The following is a 12,423-nucleotide window of genomic DNA, read 5'->3' on the forward strand; positions in this document are numbered from 1 at the left end:
TATGGAGACCTTCAGTTGCACCTGAACAGTCTCTCTACAAGAGGCACATAACTCTAAAAGCTCTGGCTGTTGCACCAACCTTGCAGGGGTTATTTTGGTGTTGCCAGTTGAAATAGAAAGAATATATTGTCTAAAATGTGAGTCAATTCCGTTCCGGTTTTATTGCCAATAAGGAGTACGTGTTGCTAAAACTAAGTGTGGCACATTAAGAAATTCCTATGAAGTAGTCAAACAGTTTCTGCATTTATTAAATCCAGAGACACCAAAATCAGTCTAGCGGTGCCTCTGTGCTGACAGCCTGAGACATTAGAAGTGGGTGTCTGAAAATTCTAACTCTTAATTCCAAAGTTATTTGCTGTAAAAGCCACTTGCACCAAAATGAAATCATGTTTAATTATTATAAAAAGCACATGAAATACCACTGCACATTGGCCTGTAAATATGGTTGAAGGCAAACTCCAGCTCTAGAGGGCCTTGTTCAGTTGTTGCACTGCCTTTCTTGAAGAGGCCTTGTCACACTGAGTGTGTCACCGTTTCTTCCCATCAAGTGGGCTTTGTTCTGTCCAGTACAGATACAAGACATGGTTGTTCTTGGTGTGATTTCCTCCCATATCCAATCTTATAAAAACATTAGAAATGTACCACATTAATCATTTTAGTGGTAGGCTCCCCTCCTGCTAACTGCTAGTGCCAAAACTAATTAAACTGCAGAACTTCCTAGGCCTGGCTTTGTAAGTCATGCACTCCCTTAAGCCAGCCACTACACCAAACTGATGATAATGGGAGAAGTGCTAGTGAAACACCACACTATTCTGAATTAGGAAAATAAATGTTAAATTGAAACTTAAGAACATAGTTAGGCACTCCAATTATTTATAGAACTGGATTCTGTGTGGTTCTTATTTGAAATCACTGGCATTTGCACACAAACAGTTTAAGCTTAACTTGGAACTTAAAATTAAGTGCTTTGGTACAATGCACAATTTCAGATTGTTTTAAATTTAATCTCACTTCAGATTTGAAGAAGTATTGTTCACCTTATTCATTCATCTAAATTTGAGGCACAATATGAACATTCAGGAAAAGCTTTAGGAACAATGGTAACAAGCTACAGTTAAAAAGTCAGAGTATTACTGAAGATTTCTCTTTCTCCATTGAAAAGTTTTATGGCGTTGAAGATTTTAATATTAAAATGGTATATTATTACTCAGTCTCTGAGTATGTTAGTCTCTGAATCTCTGACTGTCAAATGAATGTTAATTGCTACTAATTATCAGTCAGGTAAGGCTATCATAAAAGGTACCATAAAGACTTTACGGGACCTAAACATCACTTGGAAATAGTGCAGAATTGACTGCGTGCATCTTGTACATGTCAAGCTATTGTAGACTGCTTCATTATAGTGGGAATGCTGTCTACAATGAAAATATATTACAAATCAGTGAAGGTTTTAACCAGAAGAATAGTCAGGCTACCATTTTCAAAAGAACCTAAAGAAACTCAGTCAATATCAAAAGGAATTTGGGCATCTGTCTAAGATTCCTTTGAAAGTCTGAGCCTCAATGTTCACAGGTCTGTTTGAAGGATGATGTTGGAACCAATTTCATTCTATGTTAAGTACAGGAAAAAGCCAAAGGGAGAATTATCCTATTTCCTCAAATTTTTGCTCAACAGAAGCCTTTTGGGCAGTGAGAGTGTGGTCGGGATATCTAACATTGATGCCTGTACATTTTGCATTAGTATACTTGCAGTGGAAATTCTATCTCCTGGAATGAAAGAGAAATGTTACTTTAAACAGAAGGCTTTACCAGATAAAAGGTAAACATATTACTACTTTCCTGCTGAAAAGGTTAAAAGTAATGTTATTCCAAGCTTATCAGATACCTATACCAGGACTATATAATAGAAGGGTTAGGTGGTTTGTTTATCCTCCCACTTTTCATAAGACAAACTCTCTCACATTTAGATTTCTTCTGTTGTGACTCTGGTAAGCAAACATGTTAAACGACTGAACTCATTGCTGCCAAGATATAAAAAGAAGACCCCAATTAAAGTAGGGTTTGGGTTTATTTTAAATCCTTGGTCTGAAATGTATCTTTAAGAGTGATAACTCCCCACTAGCGCAAACCTTAGATTACATTTTGAGACATTAGATGTCTGTTAAACCTACCAACAATGGATTACGTTCTTCTGTCCTTAAAGCAGACTGTGGCCCAATATATTCATTATTTGTCCTCATTACCAACATTTGAAATGCAAGTTCATATAATATCCCATTTTAAGTATAAAAAGCCCACCTGAAGAAAACATTTACTATAAAAAAGTACTTGTTTGTTAAATAGACTACATGGTTGTTACAATACAAAGCAACAATAACTAGCAACTTTTTCTGAATCATAAAATATTTAATGTATATTTTGGGGAATATACTGTATATAAAATTTCAGATCACAATATGAAGCGATTTGAACCGTCTCCTAGCTAGCACTGCCTTCAATGCTGAGTAGATGTATTGCCACTGATACAAGTCCTACTAAAAGCATACAGTTTTAACTAATACAAAAGTGGCTTGTTTCATATGAATTTTTTTTTTTTTACACAACTAGAGTGTCTTGAATACCCTCCTTAAGTGCAAAAAACACAGATCACTTTACGCTAATGTAGCAACAATGCATTCATATTGTTCTCATTAGTCATTAGTAGTCAACTTGCATAAGATACAAGAAAAAGCACAATGAAGCTCACAAAAATAGACTAAAAATCAGCCTGTTCTTGCAAAAAAAAAAAAAAAAAAATGCAGCATAATGGGAAAAAAAGAAAAAAGGATTATGCACACCACAGAATTTTTTGTTCTTTAATCAAACTGGTTTAAGTGCTGCTTTTTTTGTTGTTGTTTTTCTTGGTTTCTTTTGTAAATCAAACTGCCTGGACCAGGCACAACTAATATTCAGGAGGCAGTGTGTAGCTAAAACTTCACTGAACTTCTTTAATCCCCACAAATTATCTTCCTCTGTCCTGAGGTAGTTACAAAAAACCAACATAATTTAAGCATCAGCTACAGTCGACCGGTCAGAGCTGAGGCTTTTGTTTTTCTGTTTTAAAAACTAGTTGTCAACTGGCCAAGACTACCTTTGATGGTGAAAGACAGCTGAGAATTTGAGTTCTCACTACACAAAAGAGATGGCTGTAGGGGGAAGAGAGCTGCTTCAGAATGTGACAATATGTTGAGTCCCATCAAGTTGGCTGGTCCACTGTTGAATTTCCCATGTTTATTCTCCTTTATTGTCTATAGTCACTGGGAGAAGTCAGGCTGGAGCTGAACATATCATCGTCCTTTGCTGTAACCAGGGAAGAACTGGTCAAGTAGTGTCTGCAGTATCTTGTTGGGAACCATGGTGTAGCCCTTCCCAAGGTCATAGCGGCAGGCAGGGCAGGTGAAGACTTCAGCTCGGAAGGAGCGCTGTAAACAGCTCTAAGACATGCAAGGAAAGAAAATTACAGCTTTTGCTTTGTGCTGAACAACTAGCTAAGCAACTACTAGAGAGCAAATGTAGTGCTCAGAATAGCTAGAACTGTTACTAAGCTGTTACTAAGTCTTCTGATACACATTCTTGCCGTTACACAGAGGAAGACAACAAAGAACGCTGTTCCTGGCTACAGTTCAAGCAGTAAGTTTGGCATGAATTAAAGTACAGTGTCACCAGTGAAGGACTCCACTTCCCCCCGCCTCTCTGTAGGTAGGAGAGCTCCGTCTGCAGATTCTTTTTAGCATTCCTGATAAACTTCTCAAACATCGCAGCCTTTCATTTCAAGCTATGATTCTGAATACGCAGTTGTAGCTTATATCTAAACTTTTATGAACTTGCTAGGGCTTTGCAAACTCTTCCCTAATTCTTCCTTTCTAATTTAAAAAAAAAACATTTTATTTAAATACTTTTTTTTAAACTTATTTTTATTAAGCTTACTATGCACATGCTAAATAAATAAATAAAGCTTACTAATTCTATGTAAGACAAAACATTCAGGGCAAATGTCTAATGGAGTAAGTACTAAACAAAACAAAAAACATGCAGTCCAAATATACTCCATCTTTATGAGCAGCAAAGAGTCCTGTGGCACCTTATAGATTAACAGACGTTTTGGAGCATGAGCTTTTGTGGGTGAATACCTACTTCGTTGGATACCACTTCGTTGGATACCACTTCGTCGGATGCATCCGATGAAGTGGGTATTCACCCACGAAAGCTCATGCTCCAAAACGTCTGTTAGTCTATAAGGTGCCACAGGACTCTTTGCTGCTTTTACGGCTACCCCTGATACTTGACTCCATCTTTATGAAAGATCCCAATATTCAGTCCTCAAGGGGGATATGTAGAATAATCATACACATGGTATTCCACAAAATCTATACCAAACATTTACACATAAATATCCCATTCCCTTTTCTGTTGTCCCCAGGTCTCCAAGTGACCCCTTTTTGTCCTTCCCTAGGCATGTGGGTGGAGAAGGCAGAACAGAATCTCATGGAACAGAGACAGCCTTTGGGAGCAGCAGGGGCAAGGAGAATCTCAGCTCCTGGGCAGCAGTTATAGTAGCAGACTGTTTTCTTCCCTCATCGTCATTTTGTTGCCACCCTCATTATCCTTGTCCTCTGGGATCCTCACCAGCTATCCAGCCTTCTTCATTCCCTTCCTCTCTTTCCTTTGTTTTTTCCACTCCCTTACTTCTGTTTATTCAGAAGTTCTGGCCAACGTTCCCTCTAATTTTTTATGTCCATGTGCGGAATGAATTTTGTTATGTGCACCAATATGGAGGTGATGTGTGGTGGGGGCTCAGGGCTGCGGAGTGGGGGTGGTGGTGAGGGCTCCGGGGTGCAGGCTGCCCCGGGGGCTGCGGCAGAGAGAGAGAGAGAGGACTCCCCCCAGCCCTCTCTTGCTGCCGCAGCTCAGCGCTGGGGGAGAGGCACCTCTCCTGGGCCACGGCAGCTCCGGCGGGTCTGGGCTGGACTGGGGGAGGGGCGCCTCTCTCCAGCCATGGCAGCTCCAGCTAGGCTGGGCACCTCTCCCCGGCCAGGGCAGCTCTGGCTGCACTGGGTTGGGGGAGGAGCACCTCTCCCTGCCTGTGCAGCCCTTGATAGCCTGCTGCTCTTAGGAAGACACTGGCCTTACCCTAAGTGTTTGTACAGCATCTGGAACAATGGAATCTATTTTTTGTTCAGGATCTCTCGTTGCTACCATATCATAAATAATAATAAATAAGTGATTTGTGTTGTATGAGGTGCTAACACTAGTCTTAAAAATTAAACTTTATGAGTGGATTTTGTACTTGGAAAATATAATGATCCAAGTACCGTTAAACCAAATTGTTCTTCTACGGAGCTAGTAAATCAATAACCTATATCGCCAATGCAATGGCAGAGTTATTCTCAGGCATGCACATCCCTTGAACTGTGACCATACAGCTAACATGTAAAAACATATTGGCAGAGAAAACACATGCAACAGAGATAACTGATATAACAGAAGCAGATGTGACATGTACAATGCAGTGTATGTGTCTATATATACATCCCTACACACAAATACTCTCTCTCTCTCTCTCTGTATATGTATATGCAAAGTCTTTACTGATTCTAGTAAACATTGGATTCCATAAACTGTCTGGTATCCAAGTCTTCAAGTCTGAAAAGATGAAGTTTTTATTTATTATATATATAGTCTTATGGCAATAAACTCAAGCAGCTCAATCTATTTAGCTTAACAAAGGGAAGGTTAAGGGCTGACTTGATTACAGTCTATAAGCCCTACTTGATAAATGGGCTCTTCAATCTAGCAGAGAAAGATATAACACAATCCAATGACTGGAAGTTGAAGCTAGACAAATTCAGACTGGAAAGAATATGTACATTTTTAACACTGAGGTGATTAACCATTGGAACAATTTAACAAGGGTCATGGTGGATTCTCTGTCACCAGCAAATTTTAATCAAGACTGGATTTTTTCTAAAAGAGATGCTCTAAGTGTAGGAATTATTTTGGGAAATTCTATGGCCTGTGTTATACAGGAGGTCAGACTAGATTATCACAATGATTCCTTTTGGCATTGAAATCTATAAATTTAATATAATTTCCCAATGGGTGCCCATCAAAGAGTGTTAAGACACCATAACTTACTCAGGTAATGAACCAATATAAGTTGTATTGCATTGTTTTATCTAATCATTTGTTGTAGAATTTAATATGCTCTTGTCTTTCCTAAATAGATGAAATGAGGTCTGTGTTATTGTGCTGAAGTCTAGCTATTGAACCATGTCAGTCCCTAGTGAAATTTCACTGATTTCAAGGAGCAACACTAAGGGAAGTTTGACACACATAAAATGGAAGAAAATACGGATTGCTCATTTAAAATAAACCATAATCACACCAAATTGGGAGCAAACGTTGCATTCTTTGGTCAGAATGCTTGGTATAATTATTGTCTTGCTAAAATATAGACTGGCTCAGTTAACTGGTGCATCAATGCCAGAAACTCAATCCAGAGCAGGCCAGAGTTTGTACTTACTTTACAGACATTATGGAGGCACTCTGTTGTCACTGGCTGGTAAACCAGCTCCTGGCAGCAGACACACATAAAGGATTGTTCCAGTTTCTTCAGAAAATTCTAGTGTAGGATAAAGGAAAGAAAAACGGGGATGAGAACGTTCTATTTGAATAATACCCTTGTGTGGATTGTCTAAAATTATTGTAGATAATGCAGTTTTTAACAGGGGCAAATCATTTGCCCAACTACTGTAGTAATCACGCCTACTTAAATATGTACAAATTTAAACCTGGTGAGCCAAATTTTGCTTTCATTTACACAGCTGTAAATCTAGAGTAACTGAGAACAGAATTGGGGCCCATAAGTGTTTGGAAAAAGCACAAAGACCAGCCCATTCTCATATGACAGCTTCTACGTTCATCCATATTTTACATAAATGTTATTCTTTTCCTAACCCTGGGGCTCTAAGCAGGCCAGGAGTTCCCGAGTTAGTGCTGATTAATAATTTTGCACAAGTGCCAAGAGTTGGGAAATCCACAGACACTTCACTTCTCCAAATATGATTACATGACAGCTTGATTTTGTAGGTAAGCATAGTTAGCTTGTTTATATTCTAGCTTCCTTTTTTCATACCAGACAGTCTGAATTGCACATTTCTTCCAAAAAGCCCACTGGTATTGCTCCCACGCCTGCAGAAATATTGTGTCTAATACAGCCATGCACTCACCTTGTGCCAATGTTATCTATTTCTATATTCTGCTCATCTCATGCTTACATGACTGAAAATGTTATTTACTGTTTCTTCTTAGATTGTAAACTTCTTAGGGAAGAACAATGCTAAGCACATTAATAATAAATAATAAACATTGAACTTGTTATACCTTTGTTTTTTCAATTGGCTTTAAATTCGTTATTTTGGATATTTGGTTGGGTTCAGTCTTCCTCAACCCTTCATACCCATGACAAATAGATCTGACGGGGTGGCCAGGAAGCTGCTCCATGGCCATGCTAAATTTCCTGCTTCTCCAAATCCCCTTGGGAATCCAGAGAACCAAGGTTATGAAAAAGTACTAGTTCCATATTAATGTTTGTTAAAACAGTAAGACCTAGGGATTCTCAGCAGGGGTCAGGAAACATGGGAAGTTATATACCTGTATTAAGTGATTATTCTTCCCTTTTGAAGCTGCCTTTGTCACAGATGTGCAGAATTCTAGCAAAGTGATCTCTACTTCTCTACACAAAGGGGAGCAAAGCACCTAACCCTTTCCTGGAGCAAGCCACCTCTGCACCTGCTATTGTACTCACACAAGGATTGTGGCTAGTTTAATTACTTTCCTCTATGCTGTGAAAACAGATGAAAAGACCACTCTGCAAATGTAAACATTCATCCTTACATCTCAGTCTTCCCAAAGCAACCCATTGGGACAGGGCAAATTTGTATTGGGTATTTTAGTAGCACAGTGGGCCTTACGCAGATTCTAGCTCTGATATTTTAGTTGCGCAGGAGCTCCTCGCTCCATATAGATGTAAAACTAGAATTATAATTACACAAAATAGAGACCTTTAAAATTTTTTAAATATCAGAATTATTTGATTCAAACTGAACCATATATACAGTACAAGTGAAAAAAGTAGACATCAGTGTGCTTTAATGGTCAAGAGGGCCATTTTCAGTGCAGAGAGCTAGCTGACTCCTATTAACATTAGTGGGAGCTGTATGGAAATGTATATAGTATCAGGCAGTGTCAAAATTATAGGTAGGAATCTAGAGGAATACTTCCCAGTAACTGGATTTCTCACAAGCTAGTATTGTCTATTGTTACACATACCTTTGTGTTATGTATAACTTTAGGAGTCAAACCTCTCCAGTCATTTAAAAAAAGTTAATACATATGCCTTGGAGGGAACACAGGAAAACGGCTCATAACTTTATCTCAGCTCCTTTATAGCTACTAGTCTAGCAGCAGTGTAGTGGAGAGGTATCTTAAGTGGAAGAACAGGGAACTACGGGTGCTTCTGCTTTCAGAGAATTCATGTTAATAATAAGTAAATTGGTCCTGCTACTTCCCAAATAAATGGAATTTTTTTGGTGTTCATTTTTAGGCATCCTATTTTCCTGCTTTGGATTTTTCTGAAGTCTGCTAGTGTTTTTTGTTCTATCCTTCCCTCAGTGTATCTGGAAGGACCAGCTAGTTACAGGCTATTATAAGGAATTTAGACTTTCCTGAAGAAGACAAATATAGATACTGTGGACTGATTGGTACCAAATACTGATGCAGGCATTTAACATAGTTGCTGATAGCTGGCTGTTGGAGCAATGGCTCTGCAAAGTGTTTGTGTACTCTATTAACATTAGGTATTTTTTTCTCTCTAGGATCAGTCTATATATTACTACTATTTCTACATCAATCTACACATTCAAAGTGATTTACATAATCAACTAATTACTACCAATACATTTTCTTTGTGTGTCTATTCCCATAAATCGTGTCCTCTACTGGACATTACATCACCCATATCTACTCAGGTGTGCTCATGTTATCCTCTGATGACTGCAGCTCGGAGAACAATAAGGAGGGCAAAGAGGGAGACATATAGAAGACGGAGGTGAGATGGAAAGAAAAAGGGAGGCTGGAATGGGGAAAAAAGCAGAGGTAAAGAGGGGGAAAAAGAAAAAAATAAGATGCAAAGAGTTATAAGGAGGGAGGAAGAGAAGAGAAAAACAGAAAAGGGCAAAGGTGAATGAGAAGATGGGGAGAAACTACTACTGATGATATCAAACTCACTTACCCATGCACTATCACCAGCTACTCAGATACAGTAGTATTACAGCCAAGACTGTAGGGCCAAGGTGGGCTTTTTTTTGGTATTTTTAATATTTAAAGAATTTGTAATTGGGAGGCAGAGAGATGCTCTGGGGAAGGTATAACATTTCTTAGTTTTTCATGACTTGATTTTTGACCTTCAGCTTTACTCTCTCTGTGCATTGGTTTCTCAATTTGTAAATTGGGTAAAATAACTACCAACCAGAGTGTCATGAAGATTACTTAATGTTCACATATAGTGTATTTTGGGCAGGGAGGTGATTTTATTCTGCACTTACCCTTTTGAAGGGATATAAGGTCTGTGGAATTTTTATATTGGGGTTTTGTCTCCTCCACCTTGGACTATCCCTTGTTGTTTCCTTAACGTTTTATGTACTTATACTGTACACTGTGTTTTACATACACCCTTGCTGTCTTAGGGACTGATCTTCCTGCCCCATATCATGTGAACAGGGATTGCCCCCAACTAACAGCTGCAGGATTGGGCCCTTAAACTATCTTTATTTGTGGTAGTGTATGTTTTTATCTCTCAGGATAATGTGTGCGCTTTTTAAACTAACTTGGTATCTGATGAACCTTTGGATATAACTATCCACATCAGGCCTTCCCAGCGTTTCTCTACCATCTCCTCTTTGAGTTAGAACATAAAATTAAATTTCCTGTCAATTACTTTAAGACAGTATTACTGAGAAGCATTATCTTTCTTTTTATGTCTTATTTCTCATGCATGCATCACACAGAGGACATATATTCACAATGTAAAAGATGACAGAGATAGCAACTGTATTACTATTGTTTGAGTTTTTGTGTAAAAAAAGAATAAAAATAAATAAATCTTTTTTCCCCCCTCATTAGCATTGGTGTGTTTCAAGTATGAGACAAGAGTTAATAAAATCTCTTTCAAACTATGTGGGCTAAAATTCCGGTTGACGTAAAAATGCAGAATAATATAAGCAAGCTGCAAACATACTGGTCCTTCCTTAAGTGAAGCAAGCACTTCATCCCACAGTTTCTGGTTCAGACAGTCTTCTCTTATCAGCCACTGCTGTTGCTGGGTTAGCTGGAAAGCCTCTCCTTTTCCTCCATCTCCCAGTCTCATGGTTTTGGATGCGTTTTTAGGCTCCTCTATACCTACTGAAAAATATTATCAGCAGACACAATAAGAGCAGAGTGTTAGTGTGAACTTTTAAGAAGGGAATACAAAGCATCTACAAGTCTTAAACAGGAATCTTATTTGTGAAAAACTAATAAATTCTTCCTATTGTTCAGTTTTATTCTGGACTGCAGCACAAGGCTACACATAAGACTGTTCATTTTTTCTTTCTGAAAAAATAGAAAAAGTGTTAGGAATGGAGAGAAAAATTATACAGTATTTTCTTTTCTCAGACAGTTTTATCCTTTCTCCCCTGCCCAGCACTGAACAGGATCCTATTAGGACCAACCTCTCCTTTACATTTAGTTGAACACTAACATTTTTTCTTATTTCACATTCTTATCCCACATGGCTTCTGTTTTCTTAGCAGTTTTCATATTATTGACTTTAAATACATACAACTTGATAGAACTCTACCTAGTCTCAAAAAATTAAGACGACATACCATTATCAATTGACCGTTTCTGGTTTCCATTGCTCTGTCTGGTTGGCTCCTGTTTCACAGTTTGCTTTTTAACCTTATCTTTCTTCTCTTTACTAGCCATGGCTTCCAGATAACCTTCTGGATACTAAACAGAAAAACAAAGATTTATTTTTTTAAAAGATAAAACAAAATCTGCTGGAATATGGGGATGTCCATTTCCAAAGAAAACTTCAACCACAAAACCTACACATTGAAATAATTTCAAAGGACTCACATAAGCAAGAAAATGAAGTTACATGTGTAACATCTATTTTTAGGGAATTGTAATTCAGTCATAAAATCTGATGAAGCTTGATGTAAAAGGGACCAATCCAGTGAAAGATATCCATGGCCTTCCAAACTCCACAAACCACAGAGTTAAAGCTGAAGATGCTGATTCTGTGACAAGGTAATCCATCCAAGGAAAAGGTTGGCCTGTTGAGAAAGGCATAACTGCCTTGAATCTTCCCAGCTCCAGAACAGGGAGTTGGTAAAGCTACTCGGGGGGGGGAAAAACTCATGTGAAGTGAGTTTCCAGTTGCCCAGAAGTTCTGCAATCCCGAGAGATTGGCCTCTCTGTGGGAGCTCCACAGTCATTGGGTACAAAGTTGGGAAAAACAACAGGGACATATTTTTTCAAAGTTATCAGGGGAGATACATTTAAGCCTCCATTTAGTAACAATGAAACAACTCATACGAGTACTATTCAAAATGAGTAATAGTTGTCCTATTGGGCTCTCAAATAATGACAAACACATACAAGCAAGGTAATTTAGTGTTCAGGCCCAAAGCTCCAGCCATAATTCATCCTGCTTTACCTAAATATTGCAATGTTTTCTAAACTGCTGGAAATCTTAAATATTTTGTGACCTTAGGCCTTACCACAATGAGTATGTGAAGAATGAGGATGGAATGTAACTGACTTTTTTACAATTAGAATTTAAGTTAGACTCAACTTATTTGAACAAAACATTGAAACAAGTTTGTGAATTTAGATTCTAACCTGTACATTCAGACCCAATTTCTTTGACCGTTCTATTCCTTCTGAGGTCCAAGGCGCAGGTTCAACATCATCTCTTCTCAGAAGATAACGCCAAACTAAGAATCCACATTTTCCAATTTCTGGCCAGTATTTCACCACCTAAATCACAATAGTTCCAGTACTAGTTTATGCATTTTCTCCAACAGCTTATAAAGTTACGTCATACTAGGTCCCCAAAGCAAATTCAAACAAATCTTGCCAGAAGTTGAATGTTCTCACCTCACTGGATTTTCACTATTTTACCATAAACCATCAAAACACACATAAATAGTCTTACTGTATATAGATCAAAGAGAACATAGCAGACTTGAATCATATTACTGGTATATACACTACAGTTTTAAATCTTCTTTTCCCTCCACTGTCAAATGGTTATTTCAATAACTGTAGAACAGTATGT

General features: G+C 38.2%; 1 protein-coding gene across 1 annotated transcript in view; it reads right to left on the bottom strand.

Annotated features, from left to right (window-relative positions):
* Positions 1-2,782: 2,782 nt before the first annotated feature.
* UHRF2 (ubiquitin like with PHD and ring finger domains 2) overlaps positions 2,783-12,423 on the bottom strand; it is a 154,513-nt gene continuing 144,872 nt past the window's right edge. The window contains exons 12-16 of the mRNA XM_045020492.1: positions 11,985-12,122; positions 10,964-11,087; positions 10,336-10,499; positions 6,562-6,660; positions 2,783-3,472 (exon numbers count right to left, since the gene is read on the bottom strand). Coding sequence (XP_044876427.1) covers positions 3,326-3,472; positions 6,562-6,660; positions 10,336-10,499; positions 10,964-11,087; positions 11,985-12,122 — 672 coding nt within the window. The 3' untranslated portion in view covers positions 2,783-3,325. The remainder of the gene's footprint in view (positions 3,473-6,561; positions 6,661-10,335; positions 10,500-10,963; positions 11,088-11,984; positions 12,123-12,423) is intronic.

The sequence above is a fragment of the Mauremys mutica genome, chromosome 6, assembly GCF_020497125.1.
Source record: "Mauremys mutica isolate MM-2020 ecotype Southern chromosome 6, ASM2049712v1, whole genome shotgun sequence".
Taxonomy (NCBI): Eukaryota; Metazoa; Chordata; order Testudines; family Geoemydidae; genus Mauremys; species Mauremys mutica.